This window comes from Dama dama, chromosome 33, assembly GCF_033118175.1.
Source record: "Dama dama isolate Ldn47 chromosome 33, ASM3311817v1, whole genome shotgun sequence".
Classification (NCBI taxonomy): Eukaryota; Metazoa; Chordata; class Mammalia; order Artiodactyla; family Cervidae; genus Dama; species Dama dama.
In genome coordinates, this window is record NC_083713.1 from 42,036,403 (window position 1) to 42,062,504 (window position 26,102).

At 38.1% G+C, this 26,102-nt stretch overlaps 1 protein-coding gene across 4 annotated transcripts in view; it reads right to left on the reverse strand.

Moving 5' to 3' along the window:
• GPD2 (glycerol-3-phosphate dehydrogenase 2) overlaps nucleotides 1-26,102 on the reverse strand; it is a 144,262-nt gene that overhangs the window by 66,865 nt on the left and 51,295 nt on the right. For all 4 annotated transcript variants that reach the window (XM_061135799.1, XM_061135796.1, XM_061135797.1 and 1 more), the window contains 4 exons: nucleotides 22,531-22,702; nucleotides 2,631-2,755; nucleotides 1,233-1,330; nucleotides 56-219 (listed from right to left, as the gene is read on the reverse strand). In XM_061135799.1, coding sequence (XP_060991782.1) covers nucleotides 56-219; nucleotides 1,233-1,330; nucleotides 2,631-2,755; nucleotides 22,531-22,702 — 559 coding nt within the window. The remainder of the gene's footprint in view (nucleotides 1-55; nucleotides 220-1,232; nucleotides 1,331-2,630; nucleotides 2,756-22,530; nucleotides 22,703-26,102) is intronic.

Below are 26,102 nucleotides of genomic sequence, written 5' to 3' on the forward strand. Positions count from 1 at the left end.
ACTGTAAGGGTCAGGAGTGAGAGAAAAGTATCCTGAAAAAACAAAAATCACGTACCATCATAGTAGACAATTGCTCCTACCAGTTTGTCCTTCTGGAGCATTGGGAAATGCTCAAGGGCTCTTGATTTGCTGAGGACATAACTGCTTTTCAGGCAATTACTTCCAGCAACCAGATCATATAGCTTGATTCCTATCCAGTAGTATGGTAACTGCCACCACCTACAGCATAAAGAGGGGAAAAGGTTTCTTTATAAACAGAGTATAACATTATAGAATGTCACTTTATAAGACACTTTTTATTAAGAAAAGCAAAGTATGTCTACAAGTGTACTGCATAAGAAACAAGAGAAGTGCCTTCCTGTTCTGAGATCAGCTCAGCTGAATCACATACATAAATGAATCATCTCGAAGGCAGTGGTTCTGGACCTGACTGCATATTAGACTTTCCAGGGAGCATCAAAAATAAACATAACTGCCTGGATCTTGTGTTCCTAGAGATCAATTGAACTAGACTAGGGCAAAGACCAGAGTGACTCTAATGTACACCCAGGGTAGAGACTCATTGGCTTAAGGTGTCTCAAGCCATCTATGACAAAATATGGACAAAAATTATAAAATCTGTTTCTAGACCCCACAAAACACTCATGCAGCTAACAGAGCTACATAATCCTGTATTTAATATTGCCTGTATTCCAGTTTAAGTCAACTTGATGGATAGCTCTAACAATATTCAGAAAATTGGGTTTAATAATTTACGATTATCTGACACCTACAAACCAAATTTCAGGTTTGGTTAACTCAGAAATTTAAAATGACACAAAATGGCTTAGGGTTTGGAGTTGATATATGTCAGTTCAGATTTCGCAGCAGGATACATCCTGGCTCTGCATTTTAGCCTGCAAATGACCCTCTTATATATTTCCCAGTGCAAATGCAGTTGTTCCTCTATGTACTCTCAGAAACTGGAGTTTAAAAAGACTAATTATAAAAGCAGAACACAAGCCACTTTGCCTTCAAGATCTAGCCCTCAGAGGTGAGTTGGCAGAGAGCAATTTAGGAAAAGTCACACTTTTTAAAATACAACAAAGGAAAATATTTTAAAAGGATTAAAGATTAGGACTAATTACAACTACTTTAAGAAATACACATTGAGGAACTTCTGCCATTAAAACTGGGTTGTTCTATTGGCCTCAGATAAGCAAAGAGTACACTGATGATACCAAAAGGCTTACTTGTAAATTGGAAGCATAATAGGCAATGGGGCTGATAAATGGGGAGCAATTTCCAGCAGGTTGGCACGCTCATGAAGGGCTTCTTTTACCATCCTGTACTGAAAAGCAAAACAGAGAAAATTAGTTTGGCAGTAACAGATCATAATATTTTCAAATGGCAAATAGACACCCTGCCAACTGATTGATACACAGAAACCTCTCTACCTCTGAGTGAGGATGGCTCCCTCCTAATCAAATTTCTAATAATACATCATGCTGTCAACCTGAAAGATTTTTTAGAAACCTTAACTGTATTTGCATAGGAGAAAAACATGCTGTCAGAGTTCCCAGGTGTAAGATATTTTCCTGACTTGAGTTACAAGATTATTGTAACAATTTATCTTGCATTGTCTGTATTGTCCCTTTTCTCAGTCCCCCATAATATTTTCTCATGTAAGAGATAATAGATTGTTCAAATTCATGTTAAACGTTTTCTTCTTGCCTCCACTAGCCCAAGCAGACATAGTACTTAGGAGTTGCATAGTATTTTATAAATGATCATGAAAAAGCTTTTGTCCTTAGTCTTCATTATCCCTCTCTGAAGACCCAGCATTACTATCCTAATACTAATTTTTACAAATGAGAAAACTGAGGCTTACAGAAACTGAATAAATAAGTTATAGCACATCACAAGCCATCTGATTCTTAAACCCTATGTTCTTTTCTTTACGTCCATCATGGTCCTAAACAGACATGTAAGAAAAGGGGACAGAGTCAAAACTGACAATGTCAAGTTAGTGCTGCTGTGTTTTTCATGGACGAGAAGCAGATAGGGAATTCAGCTGATTTTTTTTTTTTACCCCCTCTGGGAAATGTCATCTTCCACACTGCCTTGGCAGTTTTCAAATGGTGGCAGACTGGACACAACAAAGTGTGACATAAAAAAAAAAGCATGACTCAGATCATCTTTTTCTTCAGAATATGTCAGTGACAATATGCAGTGTGACTGCATTTGCAGTTAAGATCAGTTTAATACTCCTCATGTATTACAACAGAGCTCCCCTGAACCCACTTGGGAAGAAGCAATTGGGTGACCATCAGTCAGAAAAACAAAACAAAAAACAATCACAACTGTTAAAAGGTAACACATCCAAAAGTGATTTTGTAAATCTGCTACTTTGACATGTCTGTGTAGAATAGGACCCTGGTTACTCATGAACGTGTTGCTACAGGAAAAAACAACAAAAAAAAACGTGACACGCCTCTCCTGAAAGACACTCCAGCAGAATACACTAAATAGGTATTTCCAATAGGAAGAAATGTTAAAGGCCATTAAAAGAAAAAAAAAAAAACTGATTTAATTGGGTAGAAAAAAAGCATAGTAACAATTTTTGTTTAACAACCAGCATACACAATTACCTGCTCAATATCCAACTTCATGATAGCCTTCTGAAGATATCTCACACCACCATGGATCAATTTAGTGCTTCTGCTGCTGGTCCCCGATGAGAAATCATCTCTTTCTACAAGGGCTGTTTTTAGTCCTGTGTAACCAGAAAACCAAATTAACTTCTTAAATTACACAATTTGTATGTAATTCATTAAAGGCACTTCTCCAGGGTAGAGACAATCACAAGAAAAATTACTCTGAACATGGATAAATTTGTATTCAAAGTGCAGTACACTGTCTATATTATAATGAAGAGATTTTAGTCTCTTCCTGGGGGAAAAGTCAAACCAGAACTAGAAGCATATTAAACTGTGAATGAATCACAACTAGAAAATATTACAGTGCAATTTCATGGCAGTAATATACTCTGGTGTGTTTCTAGGGTTGAAGGGAAGACTGGCGTCCATCTTTATCCATGTAGAGTTAACTCAGTATTATTACGATGCCTTCTGGAACTGACTAACTCCTCACTACAAGAGTCCAGACATGTGTCAGCCTCTCGACTTCAGTCAACTCTAATGCACGTGCACGTGTGTTAAGTTACTTCAGTCATGTCTGACTTTTTGTGACCCTATGAACTGTAGCCCACCAGGTTCCTCTGTCCATGGGATTCTCCAGGCAAGAATCCCGAAATGGATTGCCACTGCCCTCCTTCAGGGGATCTTCCTGACCCAGGGATCGAACCCACGTCTCTGGCACTCCCTGCATTACCAGGCAGATTCTTTACCACTAGCGCCACCTGGGAAGCCCCAACTCTAACGCATCAATCATGAATCTAGACTAGCCATCTATACGCACGTTCCTCTTGCCAGAGTGGTGTGAGAGTGGGTATAAAACAGGAAAAGAGATCAGGAAAATAGATCAAAGACCTCAAAACAGAAGGAAAAAAGAAGAGGATAACCTCTGATGTCGAGTTCACAGTCTAACTGAAGACATGCAAGCACAACACTGTAGAATTACAAAGAAAAATACATGCCAGGACAAACGTACCCAGTACAGAGTAGCCATGAGTAAAGACAATATTCTTGGGAAAGATGAGGCTGAATAAGGACAAGTCATTCCACCCTCCCTTCTCTTTGAGAGTTGCAATAAACCTCTTAGGAATGAAATAAGTTTTGTTTTGTTTTCTTGCAGACACACCTCTGCCTCTTCAGGACTGGGAGGACCAACAGTACTATGAGTCCCATACGCTAGTTACAGATGAAATCCAAAACTTCAAAAGACCCAAAGTATACATCAACACGAAGCCAGGAGGAATTTTCATGGCTTGACATACTCTTGGGGGATGAGAGAATGTCATAGAGTCCAATTACAATGAGAATATGTAACTGGAGCGGTTTGGGCTCACAAAGCTCATATAAGAGAACCTGTGCATGCATTCAATTCAGAGCCATTTATTACATTTAATACCAAAGGGTCGTTTTTATAACTTTTTAACAGTTTAAATATCGTACCCAAATGTCATCATAAAATCAGGGCAATTCCCTTGACTCCAAAGGACAAAATATTTGGAAACTGTGGAGAGAAAAGTAGAGAACTTTGATTCAAGGGCAAAACTGCTAATGCTCTAATGAACTAGCAAAATAACACAGAAATTACAGGTATCATAGATCCAGGTCACTCTTTTTAAGCATTTATGCCAGAAAAAGATCTGTAGAGTTCTCAACTATGAAAATGCTACCAATATTTAGCTAATTTGGTACAGGATGTATTAAACACAAAAATATTTCATGTTAGTACATATTTTTGAGAGCCTAAGTGCCAGCGAAAGTGCTGGTGTTAGAAATGAAGTAGACACGGACCAAGCTGTTAAGTAGCTCCCAACCGAAAGAGAGGTACGTGAACAAAATGAAGCAGTTTCATGGGTGTTTCATCTGAAAATGCAGTGGACTCTTATCTTAAAGGCGGTCAAAAATTAAACTCAGAATATAAACCCCAAATTGCTTAGTGGCGATTACATTTGCAATCTCTTTAAGAATGCACTGTGTTGGTGAGTTCTATCAACTTTACTTAGTAAATCCAACACAGACTTCTCCTTCCAGCACTAAAATATACCATTTTTTCTCCAGTTGAAGATCAGATGAGGGAGTTGACTTTCAAATGGCATTTAAGAGCCGGGTTATTTCAAACACACCTCTCTTCCAGTCTTAGAAGCAGTCGTGGTGTTAAGATGCCCACACCATGAGAGGCAGAGACATTAGACTGAGAGTGGAGAAGCAGTCTTCCATCCAGCCCCTGGCTCCCACCTCCACAAAGGTACCCACAGGCTATGGGAGAAGATGCTTAGTCCCCAGTCAGCCCCACTTCCTAGTACGTAATCCCCTACCCTAGAGTGTGGACTGGACCTAGTGTCTTACTCTAATCAACAAAATACAGCCACGATGATGGCTGGCCACTTCCATGGTTAGGTTACCAGAGACTGTGAGTTCCTCTCAGATGAAGCAAGCTGTCTTGTTCTGAGTCAAGGAACCCATGGATCCCCCAGTCAACAGGTCACAAGGAACTGAGGCCTCGGTCCAATAACTTGTAAGGATCTGAATCATGTCAACATCCATGTCAATTGCTAGAAAGCACTGCAGCCTGTGAGAGGCTGAGAGTCAGAGGGCCCAGGCAGATTCCTGACTTGTGGACACTGTGTAGGAAAAAAATATTCTTGTTTGAGGTCACAAAATTTGGGGGGTATTTTATGGATGGGGCTTCCCTAGTGGCTCAGATGGTAAAGAATCTGCCTGCAATGCAGGAGACCTGGGTTCGATCCCTGGGTTAGGAAGATCGTCTGGAGAAGGGAATGGCTACCACTCCAGTATTCTTGCCTGAAGAATTTCATGGAGACAGAGGAGCCTGGCAGGCTACAGTCCATGAGGCTCCAAAGAGTCAGACACAACTGAGTGACTAACACTTTCACTTTCTTTATGGATGACACAATTGTTGTGGTCTGGGCACGGGTTGGAAAAGAATTTCCAGACGTGAGACAGAGTGAGAGGGAAATAAAGTTTATTACAGTGGGAGATGCTGTTAGAACAATGGGCCAGCTCAAGGGAGAACCAATGTTGAACAAAGGTCCTTAGACCTTTTATACCCAGACCTTAGACTTTTATACCCGGCATACAAGGAGTGAGACAGGGGTCTTGTGGGTCATTTGCTGATTGGATAAGGCATGTATACTGGGTAGGGGAAGAGTAGGGCAAATACCTTCTCCCTATGGGGTAAGAGGGGAGACAGGTTATACTGTTCCATTAATAGTTACAACATGGGGGAGGGAAGGACGATAAGGGTTTGGTTTTTCCATTCCTGCATTCCAAGACCCTACTTGATTTTATCTGCTCTTTCGTCCTTGGGACACCACATTCCTCCCTCTCTATTTTTAGGGCCAATTCTTTGGCCCCTTTTGATACCCTGCTCAAGTCTAATTATCTGCTTATTTCCCTTCTTAGGCATTTGGGAACCCAGTCTCAAAGGAAAAGGGGTGATGACCACACTGGCTTCTTCAGGCTGTAGAGGGGTGTTGTGGGGCTCTGGGTTCCCTTTGCCTGGTCTCTGTCCAGGTGCATTTATGCAGAGAGATGAGAGTCCATGGAATGATAAGGTGGACTTGTTTCAGCATTGTCTGGGTGTTGGTCAGGGAATATTCTTGTCGTACTACCACTTGGGGATTTGTTGTATTCTAGAAGAAACAAACTTAATAACAAAGTTAAAGGTATGTGGCCCAAAGATTAATAGAAGTAGAAAGCTGCTCAGAGGCTAGCCAGGAGAACCAGTACCAGACAATGGTTCGTGACGTTAGTGTTTCTCTAGGTATGAGAAGATGCAAGAATTTGGGCTTATAAAATCTTTATCTGAAAATATCTGACTATCTGAAGGCCGGTTCTTCTGGTTTTATTCCAGAGTACAGAGTGCCTTATTTCTGATCTCCACCCTGAACTCCATTCAGGGGGTGTTGGAGGTCAGCAGCTTGCAGTGGTCACGATGTAATCTTTGTAGAGGCAGCTGGCAAGTGCCAGCTTCGTCAGTAGGGTCCCTTCATAGCCACACATTTGACCATGTTTTGGATTTCATGGCCATTTAATCTGTGGTGCTGGGAAGGCTCATTCTCAGGCCTACGGAAGATTCCATTGATAGGCCACTCACTGTGCTGTTATTGGAACAGGCCTTGCGAGTACCAAAAGTCTCTGGACCATACCTGTCTTACTAGCCTCTTGGTCCAGGAAAATATCCCTTCTTGTTGCTTCTTCCCGTATCTAGAGTTACATTATTATAATCATTGATCTCATATGGAACTGCATATCAGCATGTTATCACAGCCTCAGTCACACATTTTGTAACGTAAGAGACAATCTTCTGAAACAAGCAACATAGAAAATAATACAGCTAGCAGTTATTAGTAAGGTCACAAGCAAGAATTTAAGTCAAGAACTTTCCTTAGGTGTAGGCCCAGTATACCCCAGGTCGTCTGACTTAGTTAAATGATTATAGCCAGGTGTTAATCTCCTGGTTGTACATCACGGAGCATCTGATCTTTATCTGAAGATTGCTTACTGAGCTAAGCTTTAGAAATAAACTTAGAGTGTTCTTTTTAACAACTTAGTTAAATCTTTTAACAATATACCATAAGAACAAGGAACTATCTCAGAAGTGAGTCTTAGTAAACATTAGACCTTAATTAACAAAACTAGAAACTTAGTTTAAAAATTAACAAAACTTAATATTCAGTGACACATAATTTTTTCATATTAACCCTGTAGCCAGGGAAGGCTTTAACCCATCGATAAATGAGGTTTGTCAGGGACTGGGAAAAGCCAAGTGATTGTCTTGGATCTCCCATAGCCCTGACTCTTTGATTTAACAGCTTCTGTTCACCCATTTTTAATTCCCTGATTTAGGAGTAGACCACTTTGACTGTGTGGATCACAATAAACTGTGGGAAATTCTGAAAGAAATGGGAATACCAGACCACCTGACCTGCCTCTTGAGAAACCTGTATGCAGGTCAGGAAGCAACAGTCAGAACTGGACATGGAACAGACTGGTTCCAAATAGGAAAAGGAGTACGTCAAGGCTGTATATTGTCACCCTGTGTATTTAACTTATATGCAGAGTACATCATGAGAAATGCTAGGCTGGAGGAAGCACAAGCTGGAATCAAGATTGCCGGGAGAAATATCAATAAACTCAGATATGCAGATGACACCACCCTTATGGCAGAAAGTGAAGAGGAACTAAAAAGCCTCTTGATGAAAGTGAAGGAGGAGAGTGAAAAGGCTAGCTTAAAGCTCAGCATTCAGAAAACTAAGATCATAGCATCTGGTCCCATCACTTCATGGCAGATAGATGTGGAAACAGTGGCTGACTTTATTTTTTTGGATTCTAAAACCACTGCAGATGGTGACTGCAGCCATGAAATTAAAAGACGCTTACTTCTTGGAAGGAAAGTTATGACCAACCTAGACAACATATTAAAAAGCAGAGACATTACTTTGTCAACAAAGGTCCGTCTAGTCAAGGCTATGGTTTTCCCAATAGTCATGTATGGATGTGAGAGTCGGACTACAAAGAAAACTGAGTGCCGAACAATTGATGCTTTTGAACTGTGGTGTTGGAGAAGACTCTTGAGAGTCCCTTGGACAGCAAGAAGATCCAACTAGTCCATCCTAAAGGAGATCAGTCCTGGGTGTTCACTGGAAGGATTGATGTTGAAGCTGAAACTCCAATACTTTGGCCACCTGATCCGAAGAACTGACTCATCTGAAAAGACCATCATGCTGGGAAAGATTGAAGGCAGGAACAGAAGGGGATGACAGAGGATAAGATGGTTGGATGGCATCATCGACTCAATAGACATGAGTTTGGGTAAACTCTGGGAGTTGGTGATGGACAGGGAGACCTGGTGTGCTGCAGTTCGTGGGGTCGCAGAGTCAGACACGACTGAGTGACTGAACTGAACTGATACTGATTGCTGTGTTTTAAGGACATCAGGAGAGCAAAAGTCTAACCATGAGGGCTTTTTTTTTTGTAGAAGCAGAATGAGCTTTGTCTACATGTACCATAATCTTCAATAATGTTTATTTACCTTACCAAAGTAACAAAATATTTTAAAAACAAATACAAATCACTTAAAGGCAAAGAAATTCATAAGCTGTTATCAAAAGCTGCATTCTAAGAAAACTTTGTTCTCTTAACATAGAGTGTAGACTAAATTCCAGTCTGTTACCAGTTTACCAGATAACAAAATTTGTTTAGTGCTTAATCGTAGAAGTCTTTACCATAAATCTTGAAGTAGCAGTATTCTTGCAAAGGCATCAGAGTGAAATCATAGAAGGCATGTTTAAAATCTGATTAAATTGCAATTGGCAAGGTAGTCTGGTCATTGCTGTGATACTGAACACTTTAATATGATAACTAGAATTATAACTGATATTTTACCAGAACATATTAGATTTTCATGAATTTCACATAATTTCTAGGATATCTATATTAGTAACATCAACCATACAATATAATCTGAGAAGACACATCACTCCTCCAACAATACTTTCCATGTAATTTAACATGTCAAATGAACTCAGGTAGTTTAATATCTCTCTTTGGGATATTCCAGGGGCCCTCTGAAGTATCCCAAAGTTATTTAGAAGTCAAATGATTTAGGAAGTGTTTTCAATAAATATCACAAAAGTTTGTGACACTCAGATAGGATCATATGGATCACTGTGAAACAATATATTCACTTAATTAAAGTTAACAAAAGATTTCAAAGGTAAACACAGAACAGATCACTTCAGAGGTAAAGAAACTTGAAATCCATTATTGAAGGCAGTTCAACATCTCAAGAAAACTTGTATTTATGCACAGAACTCTTCCTTTGGGGTCCACTTTCTATAAAACCTTCTTATCATTCTCAGTACCCATTACTTTGTTCTCCTATCCTGAAACAGCCACCTGTAAGTCAGACCTACTTCCTTTTCCCCCCGTAAAATGTAATTTCATTTCTCTATTTTCCTTCCTATTTTCCTTAACAAACCAAGAATTGACCTTTATATTAGCATTCTATAGATTGGTGACCATAAATATCAGTGATAATTTATAAAAAAAAAATTCTAGAGAACATCTCTGGATGGCATCAAACATTATTCATTAATAGTCCAAAATCTCTAGTTCCTCCTTAAGAGGAAGTTAGTGTTCAATAATGAATGTTTCAGAATCGTATTTTATTTGAAAATGACCTAGCTATTCAATAAACTTCTGTTACTTAGTTTAGCACAACCATAGAAATTCAGATTACCAAAAGCTAGAGAGACTGTTTTAGACAGAAATTTCTAAAGGATAATTATTCTTAATAGAGTTTATCTAAAAGCTCATATTTCATTTATTTTTTTTTTTTTTGAGGTCTCTTCACTCGAGGTACTTTCCTTGCTGACAAACTTGCAACAGATATATATAACTTATAATAAACCTAGGTACAATGAAAATATTATGCTTAATGTTAATGACTCTTAGACATGTCTATATTAGATTAGCAAACAAACATTAATACTAGTTATTTAATATTGAATATTTCCCAGTTCACGTGAATCTGAAATTCCTTTAGGTTACTTCTCTTGCATTTAGAATTGTCTGATTTCTAAGCACTTACTTTTCTTTAGGCCACTTAAATTAGAACTCATTTACAACTTCATCAATATTATAAAAAACAAACCCCAAAAGACACAAACTGAGGCATACATAAATCCAGATAGACAGACAGAGATCTCATAGTTTTCCACTTGAGATTTAAAATGTCTCTGTGATCCCCCACCCCTTTTTTTTGAAGTTCTAATTTGCCCACAGAGGATGAGATGGTTGGATGGCATCACTGATGCGATGGACATGAGTTTGAGTAGGCTCCAGGAGTTGGTGATGGACAGGGAAACCTGGCGTGCTGCAGTCCATGGGGTCGCAGAGTCAGACACGACTGAGCGACTGAACTGAAATGAACTGAACTGAATTTGCCCAAGGCTGAGGTCTCAGGCAACAAGGACATGGAAAGGGTTAAGGTCAAGCTTTTCCCTAGGCAGGCCTTTTAACAAGCTAGTTGTTTTTAACTGCATATGCAAAAAGAATCAGTTTTGCAGTTTCCAAGAAAAAAATTTCAGTTTAACCAGTTTTCTCCGGAGTCTAAAGAGTATCATGGCCATCCTGTGTCATAAAAGTCATCTTTCCTTTCTGTAGTCATAGTTTTATAGCTGAAATATAGACCAAATAGCGCTCAAATTGACTCTGACATCAGGGGCAGATCAGCTGATAAAAATCTTGGATTGTCCCTCTGGTGGGAAGTGAGGTCTTTGTCCCATCAGAAGAATCTGAAGGGTTAAGGGAATTTGCAGGAGTCGGGGAAGCTTGGTCCTTCCCCACCCTGAGAAACTGGAGTAGTTAGAAGGGAATTCTGTAGGATGTTCAGGAATCGGGGAAGCTTGGTTCCCTCCCCACCTGAGAGAGAAACATAGTTAGAGGGGGATTCTTTAGAATGTTAGGAGAGTTTCTGATCCTTCAGGCTTTTGAATATAAGAGAAAGGCCTGGACCAAAAGGAACCTCAGAATCCTTTCCTAGAGATCATGTGGCTATGAAAGGTCAAGTATGGGTTGTCTAGGAAATCTGATCTGGGGCGGGGGGTGGGGGCAGGAGGCAACAGAAAGACATATGTGGCATGAGTGGCATGAGCTCCTCAGATCCGGATTCTGACTGAGGGCCATGAAGGACTGAATGTACAGAAATTCTGAGTCCCTTCCCTGTTGTTGGCAAAAGCTAGTGTGCCTCTGCTCTTTCATCCTTGGGTCACCGCAACAATTCCCTGTGTGAACAATAACTACTGCCAAGGTGGATTTTTTTTTTTTTTTTAATTGTGTCAGGGGCGGGATCTTGGAGAAAGACTGAGTCTAGAGGGGAGGACGTGTTCAAATGGGTGGAGGGAGGTGGAAAGGAGTTATCATCAGCAGAGATCAGCTTAAGCAGAAGAATGCAGATGACTGAAACAGCCCAGGTGATGTAGGGTCTGCTTCTCACTGAGAGACATCAAGAGGACCCCACAGCAGGAGTGGGGCGATACAGAGTTCACCTCACAAGGCAGAAGATGGTAACTGGAGAGTAATGTGAAGAGAGAATTAATTTTATGGGCTGTGTTATCAGGATGGATTTTTTTTTCTTTCCCAAACTGACACAGTGTGAGGCCGGGAACTACTCTAGAAATGAGCAAGCCATCTTAGGAGGATATTTCAGGATATTTAAGTGACAGCTAACACTTAAAAGCCTCAAAACTGCTTTTGCGAGAATTGGACATTTAGAAAAGTTACTCACATGTACTTATGTGAGAAACCCTAGTGAATACCAACAAAAGTTAAAATGGGCTTCTCTGTCAAAACAGGCTGTTTTTATCTTATTCCATTATTTCCAGTGGCATATCATCAATGCCACTGAGAGAAATGATACTGCTCCTTCCAGAGCAAAAAACCCCAAAAAACTCCAAGCAACAAAAAACAAAAAATTTAATATTTATGAAGTTACAGCCAAGTTGATAAATATTAAAGCATCATGTAACCTGAAGGAAAGTATTACCAAAAGTTTTCAGAACCTCAAAAACAAGGGGGGAAAAGAGACTCTAAGAAAACATTTCAACGTTTTCAACTGCTTTTATGCTAAATGTTCTGGATTTCTCGTTTTTGTTGCATGAGAACGATGGAATGAGGATGGAGGAAAGTAATGCAAAATCAAGACATTATTAGTAGTTAGAACTGCTTCTTCCTTAGATTAGCTGATGGCAGCAAAGACAATGAAATCTTGTAAAGCCTTATAGTGATCTTGCATGGTTCCATTACCTAAGGTGTTCCTTTTGTTTCACCTCTCAAGAATTCAAACTTTTTTCCCCCACCAATCTGAAATAAAAAATTTAACTAGTTTTTTTTTTTTCTCCAGTGTAAAGCAAGAAAGTGATGAGAGAGTGCTGTTTTATCGTCTCAGAGAGAATGAACACTACTTATAAGCGACATTCAGCGCTAACATTTTGGATCTTAGGTGAAGTAATTAAATTTGAAGAAGGTCAAAAATAATGCACCCAAGGCTTCCAGTAACTGTGCCTGGCTGTGGATCTAAAGCACCAGGGAAGATCTTTTCTCCGAGTGGAAAGAATGAACAGCAGTGAAGGGCTGGCCTCTGTACATTTACAATAATTCACTAAACTTGTTCAAGATTTTATGAGGAATAGCTTTTTTTTTGTCTCTTTCCAGAAGTTGCTTTTTATGGAAACCAATATATTCTATCACTGCTGAGCTGAACCCAAACATTTGGGAGTGGTATGATTATTCAATTTTTTGTTTTTATAATTGATTGCTCTAAGTAGGTATTCACATGAATTTCATGGTAGTGGTAAAGTATTAATATTTGGAGGGAGATTACTTTGAAACTCTTATGTGGAATAACAAGCTTAGTTACAGCAGCAGAAAAAAGTGAACTTGAAATCTACTTTTCAGTCATCTTTACCCACCTCTGAAGTTAAAATTGTATCTTCAAGGTATGGCCAGGGATATGAATTAAACACAGCTCATTACAGATTTGCCTTTTCTTCTCTGAGTGAGAATGTCTAGCTACTAGGCACCTCCAACTAAACCAATTCATGGATCAAGAGAGTTGGATGAATTTAGAGGGAAGATTACCATCTAAGGGGAAGAACGGTACGACATTTAACTTTCACAACATGAAACAGAACAGAAGTATATTTTAATACCTTTTACTGATTATCTTATTATGCATGCAAACATGCTCAATATAATAAATGCAGAGAAGTAAAGAGAACAAAATAAAACTCTCCTGTAATCACACCATTCAAAGATAACCACAGTTGACATTTGGGTGTTTAAATGTTCACATTTTCTGTGCATGTATATAATCACATATGCACATTTTTATCAAAATAGAATTGTATAATACATTCCATTTTTTTCATTTAACATTGTTTATTGTAAACATCTCTCCATGTCAATACATATTTTTCTATAATTTCATTTCTAACATGTGAATAGTAATACATTAAATATTTACAATGATTTATTTATTCAGTTCCCTATTTCTGAACATTTGGGTTATTTCCTACCTTCAATACCACAGTACTGCAAGATTATATTTTCATTTAAACTCTCTGCATCTTTATTTCATTATAGTAAGTTTTCAGATATGGCATTATTTAACTGTTTTTATATAAAAGGAGCAGTGTAATAGCTATGAAATAACTATCAGAGGCACCCAGGTAATAACACACAAATCAAAAAGTACAGACACTCTGTACATTAGTACCATAAACATAGTTATTAAAGCCACATGCTCCATGAAGGAAAAATGATGTCATTTAAGGAAAAGGAAGTTTATCTTTCTTTAGAAAAGCTTTGGGCACTTATTTTGGATTTCAGAAAGCCATTGGAATTAATAAGAAAAGTGACCAACCCAAAGGCTGCATATTTTATATGAAGGATAAATTCCTTTAAAAAATAACACTTCTGTAAAGCTGTAAAGCAATCCTGGCTTGTTAATCTTCATGATCAGGATTCTATGCTTTAAGCCTAGTGTTTTCTAACAGTAAATGCTAACATTATACAGAGCTATATAAATTGGATTGGTTATTATACCTATTTCTATTTTTATATTAGAAACAGATACACCATTAATGAAGATATTTGTTAAGTTAGAACATGTCATTAACATACTTTGTGCTCCTTACACACATATGCACAAACACACACACACACACACACACACACACACACACACACTTGATGATGGAGGCACAAAAATGTATTAAGCTATAACATTAATTATAGTTATAGTTATACATAAATGGTTAGATAGCATCACTGACTCAATGGACATGAATTTGAGCAAACTCTGGGAGATAGTGGAGGACAGAGGAGCCTGGCATGCTGCAGTCCACGGGGTCACAAAGGACAAGACATGACTTAGCAACTCAACAACAATAGCGATACAATTTCAGGGGAATAAGGAAGTTGCTGATGTTGCTTTCTCTTTTTACTCATTTATCATAAAACCAGCCAATGTTCAAAGAGAGAAGGACTATCCAAACAATATAAAATTAGGAAAAGAGAGAATAATACACTGCTGGTTTCCTATTTACAAAATCCAGACATAACTAATTTTAACTCTTAAAAACATCCCATATATTCTACAAAAAACTTCCTATGCTTGTAAACCTGTGTATTTTTTTGCTTCAAAAACAAATTAACAAACTCATTTTGCACAACTTGTTTTTCAATTTACAATACATTTTAGCCATTTCCCTGTAAATACTTATAAACCTCTCTGGATAACTGAATGGAACCAATTTATTAAACAAAACTACACTCATTTGGCTAATAAATACTGCTATAAGTAAAATTTTGATCAATATGGCACTGTAAGTTTAGCTTTAAACTCTTCTCCAAACACAGAGAAAATTTTACATATATTTTTACATGTATGTGTATATATACATATATGTATGTACACACACACACATATGTTTAAGGCATGGTTGCCTCAAAAATAAACACCTCATGAACCACAGATGTAGTGAAACCCAGAGCAGAGTAGTTGGATCCAAGCCTCTGTCTTGGTGGAATTTGGGTCTAGAAACTGACACAAGTAACCAAGATTTCAGTTCCTGAAAGGCAAGAGGTAGGGAGAGAGGAAGAAGGCAGACCAGTGCTGGAACGCCAGGACTGAAGAAGGGGCTGCTGACCACTGCCTGGTGCTGTGGACCATCTCCTGGGACACGCCCGGGAGGCAGGAAGAGGGACCCAGCCTGGAGGGGAGATCTGGGCCAGGGCACCACAGCTGGCTGGGAGACGGTCTGCAAGATGTCTGAGATCATAACAGGGCCCGAAGCCTTGATTTGGTTCTGGGAAAAGTCTCTGGGGGGACTTGAAGGGGGCAGTAACTATATCTGTAGAGTTTAATGTATGGAAACAGAGAGTGATACAAAGCTGATTTAAAAAGGAGGAAGGAAAGAAGGAAATGGAGAAAAATAAAACAAAACGAAAGAAAGATGTAAGGTGAAAAATACAACTAAAAGCACATGGCCTTCAAATCAATGGAGATGGACCAAACATACCTACTGAAACATAGATTCTATCAAACACTAAAAAAAATAAAGAAAAATCCTGCTATTTGTATTGTATCATAGACACAGTAAAACAAAAGGATATAGAAAAGCTAAAAATAATATAAAACAAATTCTGTTATGGTATTTTTCATTGCACAGGTGCTTATTATATTTATTATATATATATAATATATTGCTGTGCTTAGTCACTCAGTGGGGTCTGACTCTTTACAACCCCATGGACTGTAGCCTGACAGGCTCCTCTGTTCATGGGATTCTCCAGGCAAGAATACTGGAGTGGGTTACCATGCCCTCCTCCAGGGGATCTTCCTAACCCAGAGACTGAACCCAGATCTCCTGCATTGCAGGCAGATTCTTTACCATCTGAGCCACCAGGGAAGTGTAAAAATAGTACATTATATTATTATTAAACATATTTACATTTAATATAATATATAAATTACATTTATATTAATATATATTACATTTAATATAACATATATTAAATTTATATGGATAAATTTTAACTTTTATGAAATCAAGTTTAAACAGGATTTTCCAAAAGAAAATGCTTTCACTGATGTCATGCTTAAAAACATTCTTTCTTACTCCATTTTTTAAAAATTTCTTCTAATAGGTTTGTGGTGTTTTACTGTTAAATCCTTGGTTCACAGAGAGCATGATAAATAGAATATAAATATACATAAATATATATGTAAATATAAGCATAAATTTCAGAAAGTGCACACTTCAACAACACTTATTAAATAACCAATAATTACAAATATGAAATGCTGTCTTTAACATATCCTAAATTTTATGTATTCAGATCTATTTCTAGCCTCTTAACTTTTGTTCCACTGGTCTTTCTTATTTTTTTTGCAAACTATTTTATTTAAAGTAGCTTTAGAATACACTTCAATATTGACAGAGCTCTATCTCCTTTATCATAATTCCTTTTCAAAATTAATGTAGTAAATCTCAAAGTCTAATTTTTCCAAATAGCTCTGGTACAGTTTCTCTAATCCTCCCCACCCCACTCCTGACAAAGACAGTCACTCTAATGTAATCACTGAATTACATCAAATTTCCAGATTAGTAGCAATTGCAACCTAGTCTAATTAGCAATGTCCAGGAAACAGCAAACTTTCATCTGCTGCAATTCTACTGTCCTAAAATAGGGCGGTGGTGGAAGAGGGTGAGGGGGTGCAGGTTTGTAATTCCCAGAATGCAGTATCTTCCGTGGCTCTCCCTATGTGCATCTTTTTTTAACTGCAATGCTCATACCTCCTGCTTTTCACAAATCTTTATTTATGCAGAAGACTGTTGTTATCCTCCATTATGTCTGAGAACCTTCAGGCTGTCCACATAGGTCAAGACACTTAATTGAAGTTCATGGAGCTAGTAAATGATGAAGCTGACTGATCCCACTCTGTTCTAATCTCATAGCCTTTGTCCTTACTTGCTATCCTATACTCTTAGACTTGAAGGAGCTGTAGTGAGAATTCAGGAATTATTAGCCAGGCACCATTCATAAGCTAGAAGTATATATACATTTTTAAACAGGAGAACTACAATTAATGTTTTCTTCTAACAAGGGCAGTATTTTCTGGAATCTGAATTGAAGTCATAAAAGTTACGTTTACAAACAAAATTTTAAACCAGAACGGTACTAGTTGATCCCTGATACATACAGGTAGTCACATAAAAGAACAAAAAGAGCTGAAAAAGAAACATCTTGAAGCCCTCTGAGGGGGTGACTATATCAGATTCTCATCATTCCAGCTCTCTTTTGGCGGCTTGTATCCCCATGCTTCTAGGTTGTGCTCTTGTTCAGGGACTGGCCACAGAGGTGTTAAACAGAGAAGCAATTTCTATCGATCCTAGAGACCTGCCCAAGAACGTGAGGAGAATTGTGCATATTATGTTTATCAAATAATATTCCCAAATGAAACGAATGAAAATTGATTCCCAAGAAAATGCAGATGGTAACAATGCAAATAAATGTTCATTATGAAAACCTCAAGATTTTTTCCCTTCCTTCTATGGTCTTTGTTTATTCATTAACAAAATCTCATTTGGGCACAGTATTTCATCAAAAACCTTGTGCAAACATTTTTATACAAGCCCTTTAACATCTAGCAGTTCCCCCAAAACTTTGATGTCCTGAAAAATCTAATTATTACTGGTAACTTTAAAAGATCACAGTAATTTATTTTTGTCAAATGTGACTAAAGATTAATGGATACAATCAGGAATAATTTGGTAAAAACATATCAAATGCAGAGAAAGCAAAATTTGTTGTTAAGTGAAGCATCAAATATAATAAAAGAGCAAATTCCATGAATGAACAGCAACAATGCACAATTCATTAACCAAATGCCCACAATCATTTCACACTTCAGAGGGCTACTGATATGATCAGAAATTGTTGTAAAAGGATAAATATAGATTGACTTCAGCATCTCTATACATTTTAATTACAAATGCTACCCTCAGAGGGCTACCAGCATAATAAAGGAAATATAAACTATGGATTTGGGCTTCCCAGGTGGCAGTGTGGTAAAAAATACGCTTGCTGACACAAGAGACACAGGTTCAATCCCTGGGTCAGGAAGATCCCCTGGAGAAGGAAATGGCAACCCACTCCAGTATTCTTTTTGTTTGTTTTTAATATAAATTTATTTATTTTAATTGGAGGCTAATTACTTTACAATATTGTAGTGGTTTTGCCATACATTGACATGGATTCACCACAGGTGTACATGTGTTCCCCATCCTGATCCCCCCTCCCACCTCCCTCCCCATCCCATCCCTCTGGGTCATCCCAGTGTACCAGCCCCAAGCACCCTGTCTCATGCATCAAACCTGGACCTGGACTCCAGTATTCTTGTCTGCAGAATCCCATGGACAGAGAAGCCTAAGAGGGTTACAGTCCATGAGGTGGCAGAGTCAGACATGACTGACTGACTAAGCATAAACACACACACAAGCTATGATTTATCCATCACTTTTATAAATTGCAACTCCATACACATAAAATAAGACATTCAGTTGATTATTTAAAAAGACAGCAATTGATATGTTAGGAGGTATTTAAGGACATCATTGTCTTAGCTGTTACTACCTATAAGTATTTTAAAAATCTTGTTAACATTGTGGCTCTGAAAATTCTTACCTTTTCAAAATCATCATCATCATCACTACCATCACCCACAATCAAATGCTAATGTACTAGTTAATGTTCTTTACGGTCCAAAGGAAAAATGTTTGTTCAACAAATACTAATAAATTCCTTAAGGGCAAGGCCACATCTGACTAGTTTTTATATTCCCAGAACTGGTTTAGTGGTTGACTCACTAATAGTATTATACCAAAAGCAGAACAAAACACTGGAAATAACTTAAAGAATCATTATTCAAAAATGAATGCCATATACATATTTGAAAGTAACACTGCAAAGTAATGACTACAGTATGATCTTATCTATGTTTTCCAAAAGATATAAATATAAAAATTTCGCAAAAGCAAATATAGGTGAGACTTTTCAAAAGGCGGTACGGTACAAAATGGACTTAATTAATAGCTGCCTTTTTACTACTGCACTCACGATCTGGTAACCCACCTTAATTCTTTGAGAAGTTGACTTTACAACTTCCCTTTCCTCCCTCTAGTTCTAGGTCTCCATTTAAACAATTTCTTGCCTTCATAGAATCTTTTCTCATTTTCTTCTCATCATTGATACCCAGTCAGTTCTCATTTTGGGATTCTACCCTATCATGTATTTTCTCTGCCCCAACTCTGACACATAAGGGAACACACACACACACACGCACACCTATCCTTTCCTAACCAGAGCAAAGCAACCCCTATTCCTACCATGTTATCTTACACTTTGTTTCTGTCTCTGAGAAATGCTTCTTACTGTCCTGCCAAAGCTAAGATACATCTTTCTTAGCCCATACCTTGTAGTTTTCTAAGACCTTGTCCACTTGCAGCTGTCTATTATTTGAATATCAAGGTTCCCTTCTGAGTCTATAGAAATATTCAAATTGCGCCTATCTTAAACAAGTGAAAGAAAAAACGATTCTTGGACATATTGCCTCCCTTATTCACATCCTATGATATCAGCAAGTTTCGTCCTTTGTCATATGTCTAGATCTCTTAAAAGTTTATACCCATGCATGCTTCTTCCTTATTGTCTACCCCTTCTTCAACACTAACGCTCTTCAGAGTATCAGAGTGGCCCCTTGAGTAAAGTCCAAAGGCCTTTCCCTGGTAGGTCAGGTCCACTCCTGCCTTTCCACAATTCTCTCATATCCTCCCCCACACAGCCTGGGTGCTCCCAACTGAAACATCAGTTGTTTGCCACACACATTGTTCCTTCGCATGTTCCCTCGGATTGGCACACTTTCAGCAAGCAAGTTTGGTCTATTAAAATTCTACCTGTGCTAAATAGTAGCTTGCTTTATCCATATACAACAGTGCCCCCGAAGCTTCTGCAAGGCACACAGGATAACTCAGTCTTCACCCACAAGAACTACAGAACTGGGAGCAACCACCGTGTGCTGCCTGGATCAATCATCTTTGTATTCACATGTAGTACCTTGAATATTGCATGCATAATACTCAGCCAATATTTGTTTGAAATGAAAGAAAAAGAACTGCTATATATTTCAGTACACAGCATGAATATAAGTGGCAACCTGAAGAAACTTATTTTTCTGAATCCTACTGGGAAAATGACACCCTTGGACACAGAAAATTGTCATCTGGTAACTTCTAACCTCTGGGGTAGTCCCAGGACAACTGGGGCAGTCCCAGACAAGATCTCCCATGATAAGGGAATGTGTCCCTTGTTTCCACTCTTTCTCCCAGGCCTCCCAGGGGAGAGAGGTGAATTCAGATCCCTTGAGGGATCTTCAGCCATTCTTTCCCTCTGACATAATGTGCCCCAGGATAATCTAATTCAAATTATAAACCATGGATGGAGACAGAATTATATAAAAATCAGGGTCTGCCACGCAACAGAATAGGATCCAGGGCTTATATTGTGAATTTACCATTACCTGGAAGTGACAAAATGGACCTAGGCTATGATGTCTACATGGTTCAGATCTCAAGTGAGGGTCCTGTGCAATCCTGGTAAACTCTAGGATATTTTTTTGCTTAGGTGTGCCTAATCTCATGAAATTTATTTCATTTATGAAAGATTAAAATCTATCAGATACACAAAGTAAGTCCAGAGTGGATGTGGTAGTAACTTCATCTAATAAAAATTATTTCATGTAACAAATTATCACCACTGAGTATGAAACTGCAATGAATATTGAATCTTACATAGTATCTAAAATAATCCAGAGTCAAAATTCCTTGCAGCAGTACCCAGCCCAACGTGCTGTATCTAAGAACACCAGAAAGGATGATCTCTCCGGGACGACTGGTTCTAAAAGTCTTTTGCCTTCATGTTATAAATGTCAGCTATCATACTGCCTATAATTTACTATTTTTTGTTTTGTGTGGCAAGCCATGTTTTAACTCTTCTTCATGATTATGCATTTAATCTTCACAACAATCATTAACAGAAGGTATTTTTTTCTTATTTGAAAGATGAAGAAACGTAGTGAAATTAAGTAACTCGCTTAAGTGTATGTGTATGCATGTGTGTATGTCTGCACGTACATATATACATCTTATAAAGCACCTGAGTCAGAATATGTACCCATATTTCTTTGATTCCAAACCCCACACTAATAACCACAGGCAACAGAATCAAATCATTAAATATACCATATGTAAGACCACTGGTGTTCCCTACTAAAATTTATTTCTTTATATATCCTGTTGCCATGTTGAAAGAACTTCCCATAAAGTCTTTCCTAAAACTGACTAAAAGAGTGATAGAACTACAGGTTAGCAGGTCTTTTTCATTTTTTACACATAAACTAGAGTTTTGCAAACTGTAGTCCATATTTCACTGGAAGAGATGATTTTAATAGAGAAACAAAAAGAATTACTTTAATAGATTAATTCATTTTAGCAAATCTTTCTATTAAAGACAAATCACTGACATAAATGTGATTTTAAATGATACACAGATATTTTTATTTCACACAAATGTACTTTATTAAGTAAAAAAACACTAACCAGAATATCAAATCAATGAATTCAAAGGAATATAAAGTTTTCTTTTTAAATAAACCCATTTCAATGTGAAAGACAAACTATATTTAATTTTAAAATTGTCTAAGTACCTATATTTTAAAAATGAGAAGGTGGTAACGATAACCCTATATGCAAAACAGAAAAAGAGACACAGAAATACAGAACAGACTTTTGAACTCTGTGGGAGAAGGTGAGGGTGGGATGTTTCGAAAGAACAGCATGTATATTATCTACGGTGAAACAGATCACCAGCCCAGGTGGGATGCATGAGACAAGTGCTCGGGCCTGGTGCACTGGGAAGACCCAGAGGAATCGGGTAGAGAGGGAGGTGGGAGGGGGGATCGGGATGGGGAATACGTGTAAATCTATGGCTGATTCACGTCAATGTGTGACAAAACCCACTGAAATGTTGTGAAGTAATTAGCCTCCAACTAATAAAAAAAAAAAAAAATGAGAAGGTGCTTCACAAAGAATGGAAAATGAAGAAATGCAGTAGTAAAGTGCCTTTCCAGCCCTGAGTGCACGTTTGTGTCTACATCGGGAGGAAAGATGAAACCTTTGCCTGCGTTCCATCCATCCACACCAGGACTCACCTCTGGTGACCGCATCCAGGGCACAGCCACTTCCTGTTGCTCCTCCTCCGATGACAAGTACATCGAACTCAGATGTGTTTTTCAAAGTCAGTATCTGAGCTTCTCTGGAGGGAGGCTCCCTGTTAACAGGTTCTGAAACGCAGTCTGCTGCTTCAACAAAGGCCAGGTTCACCTGAGATAAAAGGAGACCATTTTCAGATGTTCATCTGGAACGCCAATTTAATAAATTTTACATTACACTAAAGAAAAAAAGGGAGAGAGAGACCTGTAATGAAGATGATAACCAGAGCTAGACCAGAGTCCATAGTCCACATGGAATGATAGAATCAACTGCCTTGGAGGAAATAGTCCTTAAGATTCTGTGGTTTTTTTTCCCCATGAATCATAGCTATTTAACTGTGGAACACCTGGTTTCAGATTTGCTATCTCAACTGATTGTTTTGATTCCATACCCAGCCAAGTTCAATTACTTTCCATAGGGTACAGCAATTCCCAAATACCCTGTCTGAGATAATTTATAGGAGAACATAAGGAAATGTTTTACCTAGTAGCAGCCATTCATTCAGATAACATTTAAAAGTGTAGAAAGGAGGAAGAAAAAACACTTTATGCCTTTCTGCAATTTCTTAAAGGTGTATGTTCTTAACGCCTTAACTTCCCTGACAAAAATACATTCTAGAGTTTGGGGACCTCTAAGTTAGTACAATTAAAAAGAATCTGTTCAACAGAAGTTACTATCCAGCTTAATAATCAGCTATGGCCAATGGGAATAATATTATATAAAGATTTTTGTCAAAAAAAAAAAAAGATTTTAGTCAGTGGTTTCCCCATTAAATGCTTTAACATAAAATTATAGATTATATATTTAATACATACTATTTCAATTTATAAAAGTTTAACAATAATATAATTAAAGCTGACCATAGTCCCCCTAAAGGATAATGACCTTCTTTATTTCTATTAATAGTTCTTTCATTACACTATAACTTATCATCCTAAATCAAGAATGATGCTCAGTTCAGTTCAGTCACTCAGTCATGTCCAACTCTTTGCAAACCTCATGGACTGCAGCACACTAGGCGTCCCTGTCCATCACCAATTCCCAGAGTTTACTCAAACTCATGTCCATTGAGTCAGTGATGCCACCCAACCATCTCATCCCCTGCCGTGCCCTTCTCCTCCTGCTTTCCATCTTTCCCAGAATCAGGGTCTTTTCAGAGTCAGTTCTCATCAGGTGGCCAAAGTATTGGAGTTTCAGCTTTAGCATCAGTCCTTCCAATGAATATTCAGGACTGATTTCCTTTAGGATGGATTGGTTGGATATCCTTGCAGTTCAAGGGACTTTCAAGAGTCTTCTCCAACACCACAATTCAAAAGCATCAATTCTTCTGTGCTCAGCTTTCTTCATAGTCCAACTCTCACATCCATACATGACCACTGGAAAAACCATAGCTTTGACTAGATGGACCTTTGTTGGCAAAGTAATGTCTCTGCTTTTTAATATGCTATCTAGGTTGGTCATAGCTTTTCTTCCAAGCAGCAAGCATCTTTTAATTTCATGGCTGCAGTCACCATCTGCAGTGATTTTGGAGCCCCAAAAATAAAGTCTTTCACTGTTTCCACTGTTTCCCCATCTGTTTGCCATGAAGTGATGGGACTGGATGCCATGATCTTAGCTTTCTGAATGTTGAGCTTTAAGCCAACTTTTTCATTCTCCTCTTTCACTTTGATCAAGAGGTTCTTTAGTTCTTCTTCACTTTTTGCCATAAGGGTGGTGTCATTTGCATATCTGAGGTTATTGATATTTCTCCCAGCAATCTTTATTCCAGTGTGTGCTTAATCCAGCCTGGCATTTTGTATGATTCATTCTGCATATAAGTTAAATAAGCAGGGTGACAATATACAGCCTTCATATACTCCTTTCCCTATTTGGAACCAGTCTGTTGTTCCATGTCCAGTTCTAACTGTTGCCTCCTGATCTGCATACAGATTTCTCAAAAGACAGGCCTGGTATTCCGCTCTCTTTAAGGATTTTCCACAGTTTGCTCTCCACCATGACCTGTCCGTCTTGGGTGGCGCTACATGGCATGGCTCATAGTTTCATTGAGTTAGACAGGCTGTGGTCCGTAAGAATGACACTAGTCTTAAAAAATGTCAAAAGCTTAGAAAAACAGGTAAATATCTGTTTTTTCCTCCAAAATGCTGACACTAGGTTTATTCACTGTTTTGAACAATGCTCGCCACTGTTGCTCTAACAGTTAGCTATCCACAGATACGGAACTCTTATTCTCTTATTTAAATCACAGCAGCAGCACAATTCCTAAGGGTATGTTTCTTTTCATTCTGGAGTAGGGGCTATGTCTGAAGCTCTGAGCCATAAGTCAAGCTTCTTCCATAAAAGGTGATCTTAGCTCTGATCAAGAGATTGTTATGATAAGTGACTTTTTAATTCACTTAAATAAAGCAGACCACATTGCTCCTTACAATTGTATTAAATAATTATCAGGCCAATTGGATTTTTATAAAAATAAATCTAGAAGCCACAGAGTACATTGAAAGAAACCTGGATTAGAACTGGAGAGTCCTGCCTTTGGTCTTAGCACTTGTGTTTACTAGTAAAGGGACTTTTAACTAATTATCTCTCTGACCTTGGTTTTTTTCCTTTGCAACATGGAATATATCCCCTATGAAGTCTCTATCTCTATATCTCTGATTTACTCTCAGTCTGAATAGGATAATGAAATGAAAGTAGTTGGTAAACTATTAATTACACCAAAGAGGAGTTGGATCATTGCTAAATAGATTCCTTAGTAGCAGGGAACAAGAAATGTTCAAAACATATTTTATTAGGTATCATAAAAACAAAAGGTTATAATCAGGGTCCATAATTTTTCAGGTAACTAATTCAGATTCCAAGCCACAAAAATCTTCTGCTTCCTTACTTAACTCCTCCTAATTGTCTGCTAATAACCATTCCCCCATGTTCATATTTATTTGCTTTTAAGGTAGCAAGCTAAGTAAATGTAACCAGCTAGGCTAGGTACTGGGGAGAACATAACGCCTTTCAGTCATGGTCTCTGTCTCCTTTCATCTAAGGAGAAGAATATATACATATACATACACATACACATACACACAGTAAATACACACAAGAACAAATGACAAAATAGAGAAGGAGAAAAAAAAAAGCACCATGCTATGACCATTCAGATTAGGGAGGGAGAGTCTTTCTTTTGAGAGTTTCAACTGGGCCATGACAGATGGATACGACTTGGACATGAGACTGACAAGTGACTAAACCGCTAGAGCATTTTCACACATCAAAAGAATTGTGCTGACATTTGCTGCTTGGTAAGTTTCCTAGAAATAGCTGAAAAATAAATATAAGGACTCCACTACGGTAGAGTTCATTAGAAAAGCCCCCATTCTACTCTGTTTACCGGTGAATATTAAAGTTAGCTGAACCTCTTCAGCAAGTACACTAGGTGGGATGGACATTCCTTTTGCCCATCTCTCCACTGATTATGCTGTTTCTCCTGTCCTCGTCCCCTGCCTCATCCTTCTCAAGGGTA